Raw genomic sequence first — 22,935 nt, forward strand, 5'->3', positions numbered from 1 at the left:
GAGAGAGAGAGAGAGAGAGAGAGAGAGAGTGAGGGAGGGAGCGAGGGAGTGAGGGAGGGAGCGAGGGAGTGAGTGAGTGGGGGATTTTGGGGTGAAGACGTGGTGCTGGGCTGAGCGACACGGCAAACATGATATCTGAAGACATTTACACTGAAGTGCGTATCAGGATACTGAGTGTGGTTGTTCTGAGTGTTGGAACAGAGAACATTCTGCATTTAAACAGGGTGTAAAAGAGGAACGTTCCACACACTGAATTACTAAATCCAGTTAAACAGGACTAATTATGTAGCTGGACAGTGTTCTTTATGTACTGACCACATCCACTATATATATAAATATATAGAGATTGATACAGTGAGTGTACAGTGAGAGGGGACTACATCCAAACAGCAGCAGTGTAGAACACAGATATACAATTACACGTGCATAAATAAGTACACGTGTGCAGTGACTGTGTATCTACACTAATATCTATAACACCGACCACAACAGTGACCACAACAATGACCACAGCAACCTCAAACCAATGAAACCTCGCGCTGAGTGAGGAGAACAGCGGTAATGTGTGTATGTTTATATTTCACTATGTTCTCGTTTACAGCTGCAGTTATTTCACTGTATCTGATACACAGATGGATTTTAAACAGTGAGCTGTGGAGTTTCTACAGAGCAGTGATGCGTCTTTACCTTCCTCCAGACTGTACATTCAACCAAACACCAACAAATCAGTTAGTGAAGAATCTGCCCACAGGAGCACAGAGACCGTAAACAATAAACAAAACAAACACACGTTCCTGACAACAGAACACGTCTCTGTGTCTGATCTCAGTCCATATCAGTGTGATTAGATGATGGGACAGTTTTTTCTCTTGGTCAGGAGATTCTTTACTGAAACTGAAATTCAACACACCGAAACCAAAAACAGCTGACAATAAACAAAAAACCTCTAAACCCACTAAAACAGCTACAGTGTGTATCTACAGACCGAGCCATGAAGCCCAGCAGAGCGTCTGATCATCAGCGTCTGATCGTCAGCGCACTGAGCTCCGTCATCACTGTTCCTCATTTTCACCTCCTTTAAATACTCAGTGAAGTCTGGCTGGTTTTATGTGCAGCTTTAGTTGCTTGAAACCTACATGAAACTAAACAGCAGTTGAGCTGTATAATGTGAAGTGTCCCGCAACTGACTCGAAACTCAGTCGCAACAAGTTTCATGAAACAGCCCATAAAAACAGCAATAACACATCATGTGATCACATCAAACAACCTGCTTTCAAACAGTGCATTATTCACTGGATCAACAGACAGTGAAGCAGAGTAATGGAGCTGTTATCTGTAACTCTGAGTGTTGCTAAATTGCTCTGTGTGGCTGATCAGCTGCCCAGAAACTGGACACAGACTCAACTAGTTTCATGACAGTTTCACCGTGTAAAGCCGGCCTGAGATTTTCACATTTTGTTTAAGTTTTTTTTTTCATGTTTTGGGTTTTTTTTCACCAAAAAAGAAAAACAGGACAAAATTTTGGCCAAAAACCCCAAAACATGAAAAAGACTATTTTCTGCCCATTTTCCGGCGTTCCTGTGCTCCCCAACAGACACAGAGGACACGTTACGCCTTTTTCTCTGGGATTTGTGATGGTCAGTCATGAGCTCAGTCCAGGGACTGTGCAGTGTGTGAATAAGTGTGAAACAGAATTACTAGCCTGTGACAGTGAGGGGGGTGGGGGGGCTTAACCCCTGTGTCCCATGACAAAGACACATGACAAAACACTTAACGTCCTACAGGTCAGTGGTCAGCGGTTTGCTTCTCATTTGCATAAAGCTCTCAGCGTGTATTTGTTTCTGCTCTGTGCTGATGATGTCTGTCTCTAATCGGGGGTGAAATGAAAAACACAGCTGCAGTTAAAGTTCAGAGGAACCCTCACTGAATGGGTTCCATCCTGAGGGTCTCAGGGTTCTGCTCAGGATGTTCTCGCTGGTTTTGTGCCTGATGTTTGGTCCACTCTGGTAATAATGTCCAACGTTCTCAAATCACCAGGTGTTTTTTCAGCCGTTATATCTCGGCCTCAGTGTGCATTCAAGTCTTTATCTGATTGGTCGCCGCTCAGCTCATTTGCATAACGTTCACCCAAAGTGAGTGACTACAGGTGAACGTCAGCGACTCGGCTGTGATCAGCATGAGAATCGTTAAAGGGTTTTATGAGACTCGGTGTGGAAACAGTGATCTGACCAGCGGAGTCAGGAACGTCCAGGAAGGGCTCTAAATCAGACCTGGATCCGTTTCACACTGTGAGGGGAGAACGATTAGGGTCAGCAGAGCACTGGAAGGAGAGAAAAGCAGGATTAGATGTGGATTAGTTCTGGATTAGCCCTCTCCTCCTCCTCCTCCTCCTCCTCCTCCTCCTCCTCCTCCAGTCCTCTGCACTAAAGCCAAACCCAGAGTGGAAGGACTGATGCAGCCTCAGCGGCTGGAGACCAGGATGGGGATCTGACCTACACAGTCAGCACTGCTGCAGAGATCATCCAGAGTTAGATTAGATTCAGGTTCTCTCAGATCCAGCAGTGCAGGACACACCAGCTCCTCACACAGCACTGATCGGTCACCTTATAGACAGATTACAGCCATCAGGGTCAATATGAGTTAATCCCAGTTCACTCAGAGGGAACCCGGCACGGCGCGGCACTAAACTGGATGACGTCACATAATTCTTTCTCATACATGTATATACGATCGCCAATCACCTTTCAGCATGATCAGCTGATACCGATCGCCAATCACCTTTCAGCATGATCAGCTGATACCGATCGCCAATCACCTTTCAGCATGATCGGCCGATACGATCGCCAATCACCTTTCAGCATGATCAGCTGATACCGATCGCCAATCACTTTTCAGCATGATCGGCCAATAGCCAATATTGAGGGCGGGGCTGTGACGCCACATTAGGGGCACTGAAGTGATTTTTAACAGCGTAGCTCATGTTAGCTCAGCTGTGTTTTAGCAAACCGTCGCTACAGTAGCTGCTGCAAAGCTAATCAGCTGCTTCCACAGACACTCGCAAACAGGACACAACACTGACCTACTGGTTCTGTGAAACAGCCTGTCAGGCAGAAACAGAGCAGCTGCTCCTTTCAGGCCCGTTTCAGCTCTGCAGTCGGCTCCTTTCTCACCAGCTGCTTCTTTAAATTTTCCTGTTCCACCTTAAACGGCGAAATATGGCTCATATGTGGACAGTGGGTGGACACAGCGTTTAAAAACTCCAGCAGCACTGCTGTGTCTGATCCACTCAGACCAGCGCAACACACACTAACACACCACCACCACGTCAGTGTTACTGCAGTGCTGAGAATGACCCACCACCCAAATAGTACCTGCTCTGTGAGGGTCCATGGGGGTCCTGACCACTGAAGAACAGGGTAAAAGGGGGCTAACAAAGTATCAGAGAAACAGATGGACTACAGTCTGTAACTGTAGAACTACAAAGTGACCCTATATAGTAAGTGGAGCTGATAAAATGGACAATGAGTGTAGAAACAAGGAGGTGGTCAGAATGTTATGCCTGATCAGTGTATATATGTGTGTATATATATGTATATACGTATATGTATGTATGTATGTATGTGTGTGTGTGTGTGTGTGTGTGTGCGCGCGTGTATTTATACATATCCACCTGTATGTGACAGATGTAGTCAGGCAGACAGTGTGGAGTACATTAGAGCGGCTGTGGCTTTTACAGGCCAGACAAAGGCAATTATGGACAAGGCCATTACCATGGCAACAGCCGTGCGAAGAGGATTATGGGTCATCAGTAAAGCCCTCGACCGCTGGAGAAGGTCAGCGTTGATCTAGAGGAGCGACTTAAGTCTCAGGACATGATTTAATCTGTAAAGATAGTTCAGACCTGTAACACTCCCAGAGTCCACCCCAGACCCCCCACCACTGACCCCAAACGTAGTCCATCAACACACGCCTGGCGTCTGGAGTTTGCTCCTTTACACTGAGCTACAGCGCTAACGTAGCTACGATAAGGCAGAGGCTACGATAGTTTGAACTGTGTGATGAGCTTCTATCTGTTTATGAGGGTAGACAGACTGAGCGAGGGCGAGTGGTCAGAAAGACTGAGGTCAGTAAATAAACGAGCTGTTACTGCTCTGTTAGCACAGTTCAGTCATCTCTGTTTAATCTCTGTCCACAGGGAGACGGACAGCAGCAGCCCGGACCGCCGCCTGGAGGAAAACACCACGACACACAACCATCAACAAGTCAGAAGATAAAATAACAGGAACTTAGAAATCGCAGATTTAATTTAATCCTAACAGAAGAAAGTCTTGCTCACTCGTTTAACACCAGCGGAAAACCCACCACACAGGAATTTCAGAACCTCAACGTAAGACCACTCGACTCACACTGAGAAAAGGGTGGCAAGTACAATTATCTTAAATATAGTCAATAAATCTAATATGTCTCCAGTTGAGATTGTTGTCATCTTAATTTATGACTATTTACTTTATTACTAGATATTTTTAAGTAATTTTATTAAGCAAATTTATCTCACTATATGCGCAGATGATTGTGTTGGTCTTAGAAATGAGCCTGTACAGTGAGACAATTTTACGTAATAAAATGACCTAAACAAGTAAATAATACATAGAAATAAGACAGATAACAAGCACACATGGTGCACAACCATCTCAACATGGGAAACAGACGCATCGACTAGATTTAAGATCATTTCACTGGACAAGATCCCATTTTTTTGCAGTGCAGTAACGACAGAATCGGCCACAACAGCTAATTAATAGATGAGTGGGCAGTGATGGGGAGGGAGGAGAGGGGCAGTTTTTGGTCTGCTCTGTATCTGTAATACTGTGATAACATTCTGTCTGAGTAACAGAAAATAAAGTTAAAAACATCGCAAACAAAGAAAAGAGTCAAATTAAGCAAAACAATAGAGAATAAAAGAATAACACTGATAGAACAAACACTGAAACAGCACTGAGAGTAATAATAGTTCTATAATAATACACTCCAAATTAATAAGTAAAAATAATGAACTAAACTAATTTCACAAATAGTGAGTTTAATTTCAGGGATTATGAATCAGCTGATTTGAGTGTAGATTTGAGGATATTTATAGAGCTTGTGTTCCTGATATCCTCTGAAAAACTATCAGAAGAACAACATCTCCCACCGTCCGAGCTGCGAGGGATAAACCTGCTTCTGCTGAATGAAGTGCCCGAGATGGACTGAGACGCTTCAGAAGGTCAGTACGATTTCTCAGGGCTAAGCGTCGTTAGCAGGACTCGGTAGTCGATATGAAACTCACGGGCAGTCAGTGTAAACGGAGGAACACCACTGTAACGTAATCTGACTGTCATTTCCAGGAAGACTGTGAGCTGCAGTGTTTTAAAGTAGGTGAAGATTTAAAGAGACCATCATGCTCAGCTTTATCCACTAACAGCTCTACAAGCGGTCACATGGTCCAGTGGGCCGACTCAGCGGGTGACCCACATCAGGTGGTGTTCTTCTCTCTTTCTCTGCTCGAAACCCTGCTGCTGTTTACACTGACAACACTCTGACCTGCTTCCCCATTTCCAAAACACTCAGCTCTCTGGCCCTCATTCCAAAACATGACCCACATTCAGATTCAGCGCTGCAGCACCTCCAACACAGCCAACCCCACTGCAGCACCTCCAACACAGCCAACCCCACTGCAGCACCTCCAACACAGCCAACCCCACTGCAGCACCTCCAACACAGCCAACCCCACTGCAGCACCTCCAACACAGCCAACCCCACTGCAGCACCACCAGCACAGCCAACACCACTGCAGCACCACCAGCACAGCCAACCCCACTGCAGCACCATCAACACAGCCAACCCCACTGCAGCACCACCAGCACAGCCAACCCCACTGCAGCACCATCAACACAGCCAACCCCACTGCAGCACCACCAACACAGCCAAAACCCACTTAGCCAACCGCAGCTCACTATCATTAAACACTTCAGCCTCTGTCATCACTGCAAAGCCCCCTAACATTTCTCCACTCAGACACACCAGTTACACAGCTTAAATAGAGACACAGTGATGATACACAGGCATAACAGGACAATTACACTGTTATTGATGTCAACTTGCCTGGATATTTGCAAACAAGCCCTGTTTTTTATTTTAACCCTTAGAAGACACAGTTATCACCTGTGAGGAGTTATCAATTTTATATGAATTATTCCTGACTCATAACTCACTGGAACAAGTGGAGAAATGGTGAGGAAAGAACAGATCCTGAACTTTTATTCCACACCACATTTGTGTGTGAAAATGTTAGAGGAGATATTTTAGAATGATTTGAATTTGATGGTCCAGATGAATTAAAAATCATTTATTAAATTTTTGTCCTGTTTTTGGCATCAAAACAAAAAGAAAAATCATAATCATGTAACTATATGTAAATAATTATTTAGCAGAACTGAAATATAAAGGAAACATTACACTGTAAAATGTGGAACACAGTGTAAGTTGATATACAGTGTTTTTGCTGTTTGAATTGGTGTGAAATGCTGCAGTTTGCTTTGCTATATTTCACTCAGTATTTATTTAAGTTGAATAAAGCCGTTTCACTGCTTCTTACCACAAGAGGTTGTTTTTGAGGTTGAACTGACAAACTGTCTTTACAGTGTATCATGACTCTGGACTTCTAAGGGTTACAGTAGGAAAAACTAAAATGCCATATTGATGTGTTTTGTAGTGCCACAGAACGACTGCTGAAGTGTGTGTTTGTTTTCAGTACTTACTCAGGACGTAGAGAGAGAGTGTTATCCCTGCCAGGAAGAATCCTTCGAAGAAGCGAAGGGTGCTGAACATGGTCACATCCACAGAGAAAGCCACTGTCATCCCGAACACCAGTGTGAAAAACACCGAAATTATCAGCACCAGGTGACGTCCAAACCTGCAGACATGTACCAGGTAACATTCAGTACAACTCACACGGTGCAGGAGCATAAATGCTGAGGTAGGAACAGGTCGGCGGGCAGCAAGGACCAAAAAAGTAGCATGTCTTGACACAAAACCAAGTCAAGCAGGTCTTGATTCAAGACAGACAAGTCCTGAATCAGGACAAACAACTCAGGACAAGCAAGTCCTGAATCAAGACAAACAAGTCTCAAATCAAGACAAACAAGTCTCAAATCAAGACAATTAGGTCTCAAATAAAGACAAGCAAGTCTCAAATCAAGACAAACTAGTCTCGAATTAAAACAAACAAGTCTCAAATTAAGACCAATATATCTTGAATTAAGACAAACAAATCTCAAATCAAGACAAACTAGTCGCGAATCAAGACAAGTAAGTCTCAAATCGAGACAAATTAGTCTCAAATTAAGACAAACTAGTCTCAAATCAAGACAAATTAGTCTTAACTCGAGACAAGCGAGTCTTGAATCAAGATGAATATATCTTGAACGAAGACAGGTAAGTTCTGAGTCTGGCAGAAAGTTCCAATTCAACAAGGGAAAGTCTGGAATCAGGACAGTCATTTGAGGTTATTACAGAGTTTAGCAGATTTCGTCACTTGATACGGCCAAAGACCACATACTTTGACAGAAAGGGACCATTCGACTGATATGAACACCGACCAACAACAAACCATTGTTGTCTGTGTAAGTTTTTTAAAATGGTGGTACAACAAAAACAAAATAAAGCGTATCAATATTTTGTTTACATACTTATAATTAATTCAAATAAATATACTCAATAACAACTAAAGTCAGGACTTTTTTCAGTTCAGCATCTCTGTTCCAAAAAGATCTTAGTTAGAAGTCTGGATAACCTATCAGAGTGTAACTATAATTAACCAATCAGAGTGTATCTTACAGAATCTGAACATAAACATCAGAAACACTCACCAGTCGGCCAGGACCCCCAGCACCAGGTAGCCGAAGATGGTTCCCACCAGCAGAGAAAACTTGGCGATGTGAACCTTCCATTCAGACGTACAGACCAGATTCCACTGCAGAGAAACAGTGAAGACAATTAGATTCAAACACAAAAAACACAGAAAACATCAAAGCTTAATTAATTTCACATTAAACATGAGCTAAAACATCAGTAGGTCATTAACAGCTCCACGGGCCCAAAATCAAAAAAGGGACCAAATCAAAATTCCGCAAGAGCCAAATCAAAATTCCACAAGAGCCAAATCAAAATTCCGCAAGAGCCAAATCAAAATTCCTCAAGAGCCAAATCTAAATTCCTCAAGAGCCAAATCAAAATTATTCAGAGCCAAATTAAAAGTCCTCAAGAGCCAAATCAAAATTTCCCAAGAGCCAAATCAAAATTCCCCGAGAGCCAAATCTAAATTCCTCAAGAGCCAAATCTAAATTCCTCAAGAGCCAAATCTAAATTCCCAAAGAGACAAATCAAAATTATTCAGAGCCAAATTAAAAGTCCTCAAGAGCCAAATCAAAATTTCCCAAGAGCCAAATTAAAAGTCCTAAATCAAAAAAAGAGCTAAATCAAAAAGTTTTAGAGCCAAATTAAAATTCCTAATTATCCAGATCAAACATCCTCAGAGCCAAACCAAAAGTCATCAGTGGCTAAATAAAAAGTAAAAACTTAGACTAAAAAATGAAAAGAAGGACAGTGTTCTGTCTCCCTGTGGCCTGAAGGCAGAACAACGCCCACACTTCCACTGCAGTCTGGGTAATAAGGAGATCCTTTGTTCTTCGTAGAAGCTGCAGTGATTCACCCGTTTAGAAATTCAGCCATTGTCACAGTGACCTGAATGAACCCAGCGTGAACCCAAACACAGCTCGCTGTCCTGACCATCTGCCTCAGCGCAGGAACACGGCACCAGGGGAACGGCTCTGATTGACCGGAGGAAAGACTTCAGAGATTACTGATATGGTGGTGTGGTGGCGTGGATGGAGGTTCTAACGCAAACCTCTGAAAGATTCTACAGACCATAATAAGCAGAGGCTGCACACTGGGAAACACTTTATTTGAAGGCCGAATACACAACAAACACCAGCAGTGAATATATAAGAGCAACACTTCATAACGCAGTGCTGGGATACCTGTAATTAGCTCATGTCAGTAATCATTAGATGGCGTCAGATGTTTTCATGAAGGAACTGACATTGTTTTGATATAAGGTGCCTTACATTAAAGTAACAGAGCTTTGTTTGGTTTATAACACTGTTATGAAGCATCATTCTCAGCTACAGAGACCCAGTTATGAACGTTATTTATCTCTCTATATATTTCTAGTTAAAGAATAAAAGCACAGTTTCTATAGAGGAGAGCGGCTGCAGCAGTGAAGAGGGAACAGTCTGCAGCCACACTGGCCATCAAAATAATGTAATATTAATATATATTTATAATAACTCAAAGTACTGCTACTGTAGATACTGAAGTACATTAACGAGCGTGGAACTCTGGTGAAAATACTGTCCTGCTTGGTCACTTTTACTCAGGTAATATTTTTCCAAGGTTATTCCTACTTTTACTCACATTAGCTTCCTACAGTAATATGTATTTTCATAAGTATGTTAGAAGAGTAGGTATGAAAATGGTCGCTTACGTTTGATGGTATCAGTACTTTCTACAGTACTGATATATAGTGTTCTAACTAGAGCACAAAAACACCAGACCAGCGTCCTCACTGAGGAACCTGCTGTGGTTCTCAGATCAGTTTCAGAGAGAATGTGGACTGTATCTAATCTAGAACAGTGTCCTCACTAAGGAACCTGCTCCGGTTCTCAGATCAGTTTCAGAGAGAACGTGGGCTGTATCTAATCTAGACCATCTTCCACACTGAGGAACCTGCTCTGGTTCTCAAATCAGTTTCAGAGAGAACGTGGGCTGTGTCTAATCTAGACCATCTTCCACACTGAGGAACCTGCTCTGGTTCTCAGATCAGTTTCAGAGAGAACGTGGGCTGTATCTAATCTAGACCATCTTCCACACTGAGGAACCTGCTCTGGTTCTCAAATCAGTTTCAGAGAGAACGTGGGCTGTAAGTAATCTAGACCAGCATCCTCACTAAGGAACCGGCTCTGGTTCTCAGCTCAGAGTGAATGAGCTCTCCTGCTGATCATCTGTTTCTCTGCTCTGTGAAGCTCAGCTGTGTTTAATCTCTCTGAACCTAAACAAACTCCTTCTGAGCTGATACAGGTGGTGAATGAGCTCTAATCTGAGGAACGCTCTGTTAGAACTGAGTACAGTCAGAGGGGTTACACGGTTCTACAGGAGACATTCTGATAATCACTCCACACGGCTCCCTCAGCTGGAACTTCAGCTCTTTATATCAACAGAAAGAACAAAACTGTGAAGATGCGATACTGTAGATATTACACACCATGTGTTTTTGTAAATGTTCTACTCCAGTTGGGCTGATAAAGTCTATTATATGACTATATTAAGGTTCCACAGATTTATCAGGATCAGGGGAACCTGAGCACCAACAAGGTCTCTTTAAATTTTAGACTATATTGTCTTTCGTAGAAAAAAGCTTGTCATTTTTTGCATTGTGTGAAATTTTCATGATGATTTATTCAATAAAAATGACCCAAAAATGACTGGAAGTAAAATCATAACCCTCATTAATAATTTCCTTTTCCTGTGAAGTTACAACTTTCAGAGACAGAAGGTTTTGTTCTAACAGTGACGATATGAGATACGAACATGATGCAATTTTGAACAATTATGATTAAGTTGGCTTGAGAAGATTCTACCCCTTATTGAATCGTTTTCCTGGTGCCCGGTTTTTGACGTTGAACCACAAAGTTTCACAGGACGGTACAGTCCACACTGAATAATGACGGACCACACGATCGCTTCTCACGCGGTGCTCGTCCAAACACTAACTTCCCCCATTCACTGAAATGAACGGTAGAACATTAAAGTTTAAAGCTGCCACAAGTGATGTCACAAAGACGTCTGTCTCACACCGACCCTCATAGACGTTACACACAGACTCACATACACACTAGCATTAATGCACACATCAGCCACTGGGATACCAAAGCAACAGCCTATCAACACATTAACAACCACCTGGGACAGCATAGCAACGGCCTAGCAATGTCATAGCAACCACCTGAGAGACCTTAGTGACAGCCTAGCAACACCTTAGCAACCACCTGGGACAGCATAGCAACGGCCTAGCAATGTCTGAGAAACCATCTGAGAGACCTTAGCAATGGCCTAGCAATGCCTTAACAACCACCTGGGATAGCATAGCAACGGCCTAGCAATGTCTTAGCAACCACCTGAGAGACCTTAGTGACAGCTTAGCAACACCTTAGCAACCACCTGGGACAGCATAGCAATGGCCTAGCAATGTCTGAGCAACCATCTGAGAGACCTTAGCAATGGCCTAGCAACGCCTTAACAACCACCTGGGATAGCATAGCAACGGCTTAGCAATGTCTTAGCAACCACCTAAGAGACCTTAGTGACAGCTTAGCAATATCTTAGCAACCACCCACCATAGCATAGAAACAGCCAAACAACATCCTAACAACTACCTGGGATTCCATAGCAACACGTTAGCAACCACCTACTAAAATGTAACAACAGCCTAGCAACACCTTAGCAACCACCTGGAATACCATAGCAATGGCCTAGCAATGTCTGAGCAACCATCTGAGAGACCTTAGCAATGGCCTAGCAACGCCTTAACAACCACCTGGGATAGCATAGCAACGGCCTAGCAATGTCTTAGCAACTACCTGAGAGACCTTAGTGACAGCCTAGCAACACCTTAGCAACCACCTGGGACAGCATAGCAATGGCCTAGCAATGTCTGAGCAACCATCTGAGAGACCTTAGCAATGGCCTAGCAACGCCTTAACAACCACCTGGGATAGCATAGCAATGGCCTAGCAATGTCTTAGCAACCACCTAAGAGACCTTAGTGACAGCTTAGCAATATCTTAGCAACCACCCACCATAGCATAGAAACAGCCAAAAAACATCCTAGCAACTACCTGGGATTCCATAGCAACACGTTAGCAACCACTTGCTAAAATGTAACAACAGCCTAGCAACACCTTAGCAACCACCTGGAATACCATAGCAACAGCTTAGCAACACCTTAGCAACCACCTGGAATACCATAGCAACAGCTTTGTCAAGCCACCTTAATGTTAGTTCACAGCTTTGTTCTACTTATTAATCTACGCTTTATTGTGCCGTTTTTCCAGGTCACAGTTTTCCAAGTTTACCCACGTTCCGCAGGACCAAACAGCCTGTATGGGATCAGTGCGCTTGTGCTTTCGGAACCGATGGCATGTGCAGTTTTTTATACAGCATTCGCTCAAACACAGTTTTACCTGAAATTACTATATAAAGCCTAACAAGATTACATAATCGACAGCTACACCAGCTTCAACTTCTCAGGTGTTTTCTTTGTGAAACCACCTTAAAGTGGCTTCCTGAACGTTCCCTGAACGTTCCCAAACATTCCCTCATACTGGCACTTTAAGAGTTCAGCATTTTACATGATGCTAAAAGGTCATTTATACTGGGTTGTTTTGTATTTATATTATTTAAGCACTGTTTAACTACAGCGACTAGTCTTCATTCTTTAACATATTAAATTATATCGGCTGAAGTGTTCACACTGATCGGGCCTCACGCAACTGCGAGAAAGCATCACTATGCAAAGGCTGAGTGGGACGGCGGAGCTGACCTGCAGTGAGGACAAATGTAAGCAGTAGCATTAGCCTGTGTCCTGCAGGGCTGGTGGAGGAGGGAGAGGATTCAGGCAAGATAAAGCTCAGCTCTGTCAATGATTACCGACAGCAGGACTGAGCAGGGTTAGCATTAGCGTTAGCATTAGCCTGTCTCTGACAAAGCTCAGCTGTGAGAGACGGTATGAAGGCCAGAACTCCCACTGTTCTCCCAGCTGGCCTAGAACACGACATTGAGACATTCAGCTGACTCTAAATGATAATAACTGACTCTAAATGTAGGTATTGTAATATAAACTGAGTCTGTTCTACAGTTTCTCATTAGGCTGAATGAATAACCGACTCTAAATGTAGGTATTGTGATATAAACTGAGTCTGTTCTACAGTTTCTCATTAGGCTGAATGAATAACCGACTCTAAATGTAGGTATTGTGATATAAACTGAGTCTGTTCTACAGTTTCTCATTAGGCTGAATGAATAACCGACTCTAAATGTAGGTATTGTGATATAAACTGAGTCTGTTCTACCGTTTCTCATTAGGCTGAATGAATAACCGACTCTAAATGTAGGTATTGTGATATACGGTGAAGGTGACGCTCTGAGTGGCTGGTTTGGTGCAGTATCGCTTCCTGTTTTGAGTCAGAGCTACACACACAGGTTGGTTTTAGTACAGTGTGAGGACGTGGGTGGGTCAGTTATGAGCTCTTTTTTGTCGTTTTCCAAAGAAAAACAAGGATCTCCAAAATGGTGACTTAATGGAATGGAGACACAAAAACCTTCACTTCTAATGTAAGTCAGTGTAAAGAGATTTTATTCCATGCGAGGTTGGCGCGTTTCTGTTGGCCCGTTCATCATGATATTTCCACACAATGTAAAGAACAAGTCGTGTTTTTAAATTACACAGAAAACTAAACTCTCCAAATAATGGAAACCTTGTTTCTCCATTTTTTGTCATTTTCATTTGAATAATTTGAAAAGCTCCAGTTACTCTTTACATGGCCTTAACATGTTATGATGATCAGAAACCGTCTGAAATGAACTGGACATATCTCTGGGTCCGTTAACTTCTATTATAAATTAGGATTGTTTGTGTTTTCTGTCTACATTGCTACATGTAAGTTTTAGGCACTCACAAAAAAACACCAAAAATCATTAGAATAAACACCGTAAACACAAACACAGTAAAAGGTTTCGAGACTTCAGTAGTTGAGATCTTATGAGTTGGTTTGACACAGAATCACTCCTTCCTGTATTATCATTCATATTTACTGTAATATTAGTGTTTTTCTGAGTGAATCTGTGCTGAATTCTCAGATGAACACCTTTCATTCTGATTTTCTAACACTCCTGCACAGTTCTGTGTGTTTATGCAGAGAGAGATAAATCACCATGGGAACAAAACCATCTCTCTGGTTTTGTCATTTCCCATTTTTTACATACTCTGTAAACACCAGCTGCCTTTTACACTGTGTTGAAATGAGATGTGAGGTTTTAATCGTGACAGTTACAGAGTAAGTTCTCATCTGTAATAATCATTTATTAACTCTGTCTTTTTTATTACATGAACTGTGAAGTCCTTCACACAGTCGGGACCTGAAACTGTACAAAAACCAACACTCAGACACACGAATCACACACTGAACCTTGTGCCATTCACTCTTTCTGTATGGGTGTTGCTAGGCAACCAGAAAAGTAAACAGACACACTCACTCTCACCTGCAGTAAACACAGCAGCTCACCTGTACAGGTAACACTCGCTCACTCACTCCACCCTACAGCACACACACACTCACTGATCACAGATACTGATCACTTCTGATTGATAATGCTGATCAGTCCTGTTTCACACTCCTTATTTAACCGGAGGGCCTTTCCTAAAGGGGAATTCCACCCATTTTTCAAATTCCCAGTATAATTAAACAGTTAAGATGTAATCAGAGTGGTTCAGAGTGGTTTGGTGTGAAACGCTCTGTTCTAGATAAACTTACCGAGTCAGAACTGTTCACAGTGGTGGTGATAGGAACCAGACGTCCACCTCTAAAAGCTCCCTCACAGAAAGTTCCTACATGAAATGGTTATGAATTCACTGCCTGATGACTGAGACACTGTTTTATGATAGTTTAGAGAACTTAAACTCCATTCATGGTGGAGGGATACATGCAGGGCGCTGTGAGGCAAAATAGTCCCCAAAGAAAACTTATTATTTCAGATTTTCCACTATTTTCCATCATCAGCATCCATATAAACTCAGAAGACTCGTGTAGGTTCACTGGTGGTTCTGGATAGTAAATAAAATGTCTATATTTGTGTTGTAGTCATGGAGACCCCTGGTTCCTATCACCACCGCTGTAAAGACATCTGAACTATTTCACACCAAACCACTCTGAATCTCTCTGTTTACATCTCACACACTGAGTTATGGGGAATTTTGATAGTCCTCTTTAATTAATCAGACATCCTTAAATAACTGATCAGTACACGAGTTATAAACGTACTGAATTAGAAATGCGTGTTATTAATAGAGCATAATGAGCTCCAGTCGGTGGTGAACAGAGTTTCTGTTCCTGCAGATGGAGTGCAGAGCGTCTGCACTTGTGTCTGCTGGTGTGGATGGTGTGGAAATGCCCGACGGTCCTAACGGTCACTCTATTTTCACTTTCTATAAACAGCTGCTGACTCTGCACTCATAAATCACACGTTCAGCAGTGCGGTTGAGTAATCGCTCCGAACCCCGTGAGAACGTTCCTCACTCACATCTGTTATCCTGAAAACTTCAGTTACGCAACAGAAACTCCACCATCTGTCCCAGCACTGTGACCTTTCACCCCCACAAACACATATCATTGCTAATGAACAACACACTGTACATGTAGGGGAATATCATCCAAACACCGTATTCCACAGACATTACTCCATAAATATTATTCCATACATCGTATTCCACAGACATTATTCCACACACCGTATTCCAGACATTACTCCATAAATATTATTCCATACATTGTATTCCACAGACATTATTCCATAAATATTATTCCATACATCGTATTCCACAGACATTATTCCATAAATATTATTCCATACACTGTGTTCCACAGACATTATTCCATACACCGTATTCCACAGACATTAGTCCATAAATATTATTCTATACATCGTATTCCACAGACATTATTCCATAAATATTATTCCATACACTGTGTTCCACAGACATTATTCCACACACACACCGTATTGCAGACATTACTCCATAAATATTATTCCATACACCATATTCCACAGACATTATTCCACACACCGTATTCCAGACATTACTCCATAAATATTATTCCATACACCATATTCCACAGACATTATTCCACACACCGTATTCCAGACATTATTCCACACACCATATTCCACAGACATTACTCCATAAATATTATTCCATACACCATATTCCACAGACACTATTCCACACACCGTATTCCAGACATTATTCCACAAACCGTATTTCACAGACATTACTCCACAAACCGTATTCTACAGACGTTATTCCACAAACATTACTTCACACAATATTCCAAGGACTGAGCAGCTGAGTCTGGAGAACTGCGCAGTCTCTCATCAGCAGAATGTGAAGTCATGAAGGAGGCAGCGAGGGACCGACAGCTCACTGCACACATACTGCCTAGCAACAGCCTAGCAATGGCCTAGCAATAGCAGATCAACAGCAGTTCAATGGCAGATCAACGGCCTAACAACGGCAGAGCAATGGCCTAGCAACAGCAGATCGACGGCAGAGCAACGGCAGAGTAACGCCAGAACAATGACCTAGCAACGGCAGAACAACAGCAGATCAACAGCAGAGCAATGGCCTAGCAATGGCCTAGCAACAGCAGATCGACGGCAGAGCAACGGCAGATCAACGGCAGAGCAACGGCAGATCAATGGCCTAGCAACAGCAGATCGACGGCAGAGCAACAGCAGATCGACGGCAGAGCGACGGCAGAGCAACGGCAGATCAATGGCAGAGCAACGGCAGAGCAATGGCCTAGCAACGGCAGAGCAATGGCCTAGCAACAGTAGATCGACGGCAGAGCAACGGCAGAGCAACGGCACAGCAATGGCCTAGCAACGGCAGAGCAATGGCCTAGCAACGGCAGATCGACGGCAGAGCAACGGCAGATCAACGGCAGAGCAACGGCAGAGCAATGGCCTAGCAACGGCACAGCAATGGCCTAGCAACGGCCTAGCAACGGGAGATCAACGGCAGAGCAATGGCCTAGCAACGGCACAGCAATGGCCTAGCAACGGCCTAGCAACGGCAGATCAACGGCAGAGCAACGGCAGATCAACGGCAGAGCAATGGCCTAGCAACGGCACAGCAATGGCCTAGCAACGGCACAGCAATGGCCTAGCAACGGCACAGCAATGGCCTAGCAACGGCCTAGCAACGGGAGATCAACGGCAGAGCAATGGCCTAGCAACGGCACAGCAATGGCCTAGCAACGGCCTAGCAACGGCAGATCAACGGCAGAGCAACGGCAGATCAACGGCAGAGCAATGGCCTAGCAACGGCACAGCAATGGCCTAGCAACGGCACAGCAATGGCCTAGCAACGGCAGATCAACGGCAGAGCAGTGGCCTAGCAACGGCACAGCAATGGCCTAGCAACGGCCTAGCAACGGCAGATCAACGGCCTAGCCATGTCAGAACAACGGCCTAGTAAGTGAACGGGTGAGTGTGAGTGAGTGAACGAGTGAGTGTGAGTGAGTGAACGAGTGAGTGTGAGTGAGTGAACGAGTGAGTGTGAGTGAGTGCGTGTGAGTGAGTGAGAGAGTGAGTGTGTGAGTGTGAGGGAGGGAGGGAGAGAGTGAGTGTGTGGTTGTGAGGGAGGGAGGGAGGGAGTGACTGAGTGAGTGAGGGAGGGAGGGAGTGAGTGTGTGAGTGTGAGGGAGGGAGGGAGAGAGTGAGTGTGTGAGTGTGAGGGAGGGAGGGAGAGAGTGAGTGTGTGAGTGTGAGGGAGGGAGGGAGGGAGTGACTGAGTGAGTGAGGGAGGGAGGGAGTGAGTGAGTGTAAGTGAGAGAGTGAGCCAGTGTGAGTGAGTGTCTCTCTAGCTGAGGGATTATCTGATCTGTACTGTTGCTAAGCAACGAGCTGGGCACTGAGAAATGAACTTTACTGTTCTGTGGTTGGGGAAGATGGAGTGCGGACAGCAGTGTGTGTACAGTAGTGTGTACAGCAGTGAGTGTACAGTAGTGAGTGTATAGCAGTGTGTGTACAGGAGTGTGTGTACAATAGTGAGTGTACAGCAGTGAGTGTACAGTAGTGAGTGTATAGCAGTGCGTGTACAGGAGTGTGTGTTCAGTAGTGAGTGTATAGCAGTGTGTGTACAGTAGTGTGTACAGTGGTGTGTGTACAGTGGTGTGTGTACAGTAGTGAGTGTACAGCAGTGAGTGTACAGTGGTGTGTGTACAGTGGTGTGTGTACAGCAGTGTGTGTACAGGAGTGAGTGTATAGCAGTGTGTGTACAGGAGTGTGTACAGTAGTGAGTGTATAGCAGTGTGTGTGCAGTAGTGTGTACAGTGGTGTGTGCACAGTAGTGAGTGTACAGTAGTGAGTGTATAGCAGTGTGTGTGCAGTAGTGTGTACAGTGGTGTGTGCACAGTAGTGAGTGTACAGTAGTGAGTGTACAGCAGTGAGTGTACAGCAGTGCATGTACTGTAGTGTGTACAGTACGTGTACAGTAGTGAGTGTACAGTACGTGTACAGTAGTGAGTGTACAGCAGTGCATGTACTGTAGTGTGTACAGTACGTGTACAGTAGTGAGTGTACAGTACGTGTACAGTAGTGAGTGTACAGCAGTGCATGTACTGTACTGAGTGTACAGTATGTGTACAGTAGTGAGTGTACAGCAGTGAGTAGTGAGTGTACAGCACTGTGTGTATGGCAGTGTGTGTGCAGCAGTGTGTGTACAGGAGTGTGTGTACAGTAGTGAGTGTATAGCAGTGTGTACAGTAGTGTGTACAGTGGTGTGTGCACAGTAGTGAGTGTACAGCAGTGAGTGTACAGCAGTGAGTGTACAGTACGTGTACAGTAGTGAGTGTACAGCAGTGAGTAGTGAGTGTACAGCACTGTGTGTATGGCAGTGTGTGTGCAGCAGTGTGTGTGCAGCAGTGTGTGTACAGCAGTGTGTGTACAGTAGTGCGTATACAGCAGTGAGTGTATAGCAGTGTGTGTACAGTAGTGAGTGAACAGCAGTGTGTGTACAGCAATGTGTGTACAGTGGTGTGTGTACAGCGGTGTGTGTACGGTAGTGACTGTACAGCAGTGTGTACAGCGGTGTGTGTACAGCGGTGTGTGTACAGCGGTGTGTGTACAGCAGTGAGTGTACAGCGGTGTGTGTACAGTAGTGAGTGTACAGTGATGTGTGTACGGCAGTGACTGTACAACAGTGTGTACAGCAGTGAGTGTACAGTAGTGGGTGTACAGCAGTGAGTGTACAGTAGTGGGTGTACAGTAGTGTGTGTGTACAGTGGTGTATGTACAGCAGTGAGTGTACAGTGGTGTGTGTACAGCGGTGTATGTACAGCAGTGAGTGTACAGTAGTGGGTGTACAGTAGTGAGTGTACAGTGGTGTGTGTACAGCGGTGTATGTACAGCAGTGAGTGAACAGTGGTGTGTGTACAGTAGTGTGTACAGTGGTGTGTACAGTGGTGTGTACAGCGGTGTGTGTACAGCAGTGTGTACAGCGGTGTGTGTACAGTAGTGTGTACAGTGGTGTATACAGTGGTGTGTACAGTGGTGTGTACAGGTGTGTGTACAGTGGTGTGTACAGTGGTGTGTACAGTAGTGTGTACAGTAGTGTGTACAGTGGTGTGTGTACAGTGGTGTGTGTACAGCAGTGTGTGTACAGTGGTTTGTACAGTGGTGTGTACAGTGGTGTGTACAGTGGTGTGTGTACAGCAGTGTGTGTACAGTAGTGTGTACAGTAGTGTGTACAGCAGTGTGTACAGTACACTTTTAAATTAGATGGTTCTTTAGAACCATGAACACTTAAAAAGCCATTTTCATGGTAAAATAGTTCTTTGCATGGTGAAGTGGTTCTTCAGACCGCTGGAGAACTGTTCTATATGGTTCTGTACAGCACCACAAATTTCACTCTTAAACAAGACGGTTCTTCAAGTGTTCTTTAATTCTATATAGAACCGTGAACCTTGTTTAAGAGTGAAGTTTGTGGTACTTTTGCTCTGAAACATGAATGGTCATTATATTTTACGTTCTGCAGTGTGATTGGCTCTTAGTTCTTACTCTGTAGAGTGATTGGCTCTTAGTTCTTACTCTGTAGTGTGATTGGCTCTTAGTTCTTTTTCTGCAGTGTGATTGGCTCTTAGTTCTTACTCTGTAGTGTGATTGGCTCTTAGTTCTTACTCTGTAGTGTGATTGGCTCTTAGTTCTTTTTCTGTAGTGTGATTGGCTCTTAGTTCTTTTTCTGTAGTGTGATTGGCTCTTAGTTCTTTTTCTGCAGTGTGATTGGCTCTTAGTACTTTTTCTGTAGTGTGATTGGCTCTTAGTTCTTACTCTGTAGAGTGATTGGCTCTTAGTTCTTACTCTGTAGTGTGATTGGCTCTTAGTTCTTTTTCTGTAGTGTGATTGGCTCTTAGTTCTTTTTCTGTAGTGTGATTGGCTCTTAGTACTTTTTCTGTAGTGTGATTGGCTCTTAGTTCTTTTTCTGTAGTGTGATTGGCTCTTAGTACTTTTTCTGTAGTGTGATTGGCTCTTAGTTCTTACTCTGTAGTGTGATTGGCTCTTAGCTCTTTTTCTGTAGTGTGATTGGCTCTTAGTTCTTTTTCTGTAGTGTGATTGGCTCTTAGTTCTTTTTCTGTAGTGTGATTGGCTCTTAGTACTTTTTCTGTAGTGTGATTGGCTCTTAGTTCTTACTCTGTAGTGTGATTGGCTCTTAGCTCTTTTTCTGTAGTGTGATTGGCTCTTAGTTCTTTTTCTGTAGTGTGATTGGCTCTTAGTTCTTTTTCTGTAGTGTGATTGGCTCTTAGTTCTTTTTCTGTAGTGTGATTGGCTCTTAGTTCTTTTTCTGTAGTGTGATTGGCTCTTAGTTCTTACTCTGTAGTGTGATTGGCTCTTAGTTCTTTTTCTGTAGTGTGATTGGCTCTTAGTTCTTTTTCTGTAGTGTGATTGGCTCTTAGTTCTTACTCTGTAGTGTGATTGGCTCTTAGTTCTTTTTCTGTAGTGTGATTGGCTCTTAGTTCTTTTTCTGTAGTGTGATTGGCTCTTAGTTCTTTTTCTGCAGTGTGATTGGCTCTTAGTACTTTTTCTGTAGTGTGATTGGCTCTTAGTTCTTACTCTGTAGAGTGATTGGCTCTTAGTTCTTACTCTGTAGTGTGATTGGCTCTTAGTTCTTACTCTGTAGTGTGATTGGCTCTTAGTACTTTTTCTGTAGTGTGATTGGCTCTTAGTTCTTTTTCTGTAGAGTGATTGGCTCTTAGTTCTTTTTCTGTAGTGTGATTGGCTCTTAGTACTTTTTCTGTAGTGTGATTGGCTCTTAGTTCTTACTCTGTAGTGTGATTGGCTCTTAGTACTTTTTCTGTAGTGTGATTGGCTCTTAGTTCTTACTCTGTAGTGTGATTGGCTCTTAGCTCTTTTTCTGTAGTGTGATTGGCTCTTAGTTCTTTTTCTGTAGTGTGATTGGCTCTTAGTTCTTATTCTGTAGTGTGATTGGCTCTTAGTTCTTGTTCTGAAGCCTGATTGGCTGTTGGCTGTTCTAGGGATTGTGAAGGTGGTTAATGGTTCAGTTCTGTAAACTCAGCTGAGAGAACCTTCCTCCTTATGTTACCAAGACGGAGGTGGAACACTGTTCTAGATCATTGTAGTCTGGTTTAACTCTGGGGTTCTATATTCTATACTGTAAACATTCTAAACAGACTGAGTGAACTGCGTTGGGCTGTTTTCTTTCAGGTCCTGTAGGCTGAGTTTCTATCCAACATTGAGAGCTCACGCACCCTCGGACACGTCACAGCATGAGTGAGTGTGTGTTTGAGTGTGTGTGTGTGTGTGTGAGTGTGTGAGGAGAAGAAAAGAAGTCAAACCGGAACAGCAGGAATAACACACACACACACACACACACACACACACACACACACACACAGCTGGGTGTGTTTACCCAGTGAACTCTAAACCTCCTGAACGCTTTTGTTTATCATGTTAATCTCAAGCTGAGGCACTTTAAACTGCACTGAGCTGTACATTTCATTATATAATATTCATCACTACAGTCGTATGCAAAAGTTTGGGCACCACCCGTCAAATTCCCTTAATTAAATATGATTCTTTTCTGCTAATTTTAGTGTACAGTGTTACTTATTTGCTGAGTTCAACAAACTAATAAAAACATAAAATATAAAATGTGCCGTAAGTTTTGCACAGGCTGCACTTTATACTGTATCCTTTCTCAAAAATGTTAAATTCAGTAAATAAACAGTAGTTAAAATGTGCAGGGGGCACAAACTTTTGCACAGACTGTACCTAGCTGTGAGAGCTACCCCCCAAAAACTGCTAATTGCCCCCCCGAACCTTCCAGTACTGAAGAAACAGTTCAGCTAAAAATCCAATCAACAGCCGCGTAACAGCTGGAATCCCATGAACACTGCGGTGATGACATCATCACACTGATGAGCTCCTCTCACTCTGCTCTTAGTCAGGGTGGGAGCCGTGTTGGGGGTCTTGGTGGTCTCCTGGCGGGGAGTCTGACTCTGAGGTGATCTGTGTGATCTGCTCCACACTGAAGTTAAACTCACACGACTCTCATTTCCGTGATTCATCTACAACAGACGTCTGTCTGATAGAACATAATCTACTCTGATTTAAAGGGTCCTGGAGAAGAACAGTCACAGCGCCCACCTGCTTTTGTGTCTGGTGTGTTGAAACTGACTGTGCAGCATTAAAGCTCAAACAGGAAAAAGTCATTTTTCAGCTTTTTTTAATGATTATTCTCGTTTTCTGTGCAGATTCACTCCTTCACAAAAAAAACTTAATCATTCTGGTTCATTCTTTCCAAACTAACCAAACCAGCTTTTGAGGGCATCTGGTGAAAATTCCTGTATTTTTCAGATCTTAATAAACACTGTATGGACAAAGTATTGATGCTGTTAGAGTTTACAGTCTATCAGGGGAGGAGTTTATGAGTTTATCGAGGGGGGGCCCAGAAAAGACGACGGTCACCTCGAGGAAGAACATCCT

General features: G+C 43.4%; 1 protein-coding gene and 1 long non-coding RNA gene across 3 annotated transcripts in view; one reads left to right on the plus strand and one right to left on the minus strand.

The window, feature by feature from the left end:
* slc22a23 (solute carrier family 22 member 23) overlaps positions 1-22,935 on the minus strand; it is a 65,134-nt gene that overhangs the window by 26,068 nt on the left and 16,131 nt on the right. For both annotated transcript variants that reach the window (XM_036597242.1, XM_036597243.1), the window contains exons 2-3: positions 7,908-8,011; positions 6,798-6,952 (exon numbers count right to left, since the gene is read on the minus strand). In XM_036597242.1, coding sequence (XP_036453135.1) covers positions 6,798-6,952; positions 7,908-8,011 — 259 coding nt within the window. The remainder of the gene's footprint in view (positions 1-6,797; positions 6,953-7,907; positions 8,012-22,935) is intronic.
* On the plus strand, positions 4,119-6,919 carry LOC118826385. The gene is made up of 4 exons (XR_005008746.1): positions 4,119-4,387; positions 5,174-5,263; positions 5,385-5,516; positions 6,791-6,919. It is a non-coding gene; the product is annotated as an uncharacterized LOC118826385 (long non-coding RNA).

The sequence above is a fragment of the Colossoma macropomum genome, unplaced genomic scaffold, assembly GCF_904425465.1.
Source record: "Colossoma macropomum unplaced genomic scaffold, Colossoma_macropomum, whole genome shotgun sequence".
Lineage (NCBI taxonomy): Eukaryota > Metazoa > Chordata > Actinopteri > Characiformes > Serrasalmidae > Colossoma > Colossoma macropomum.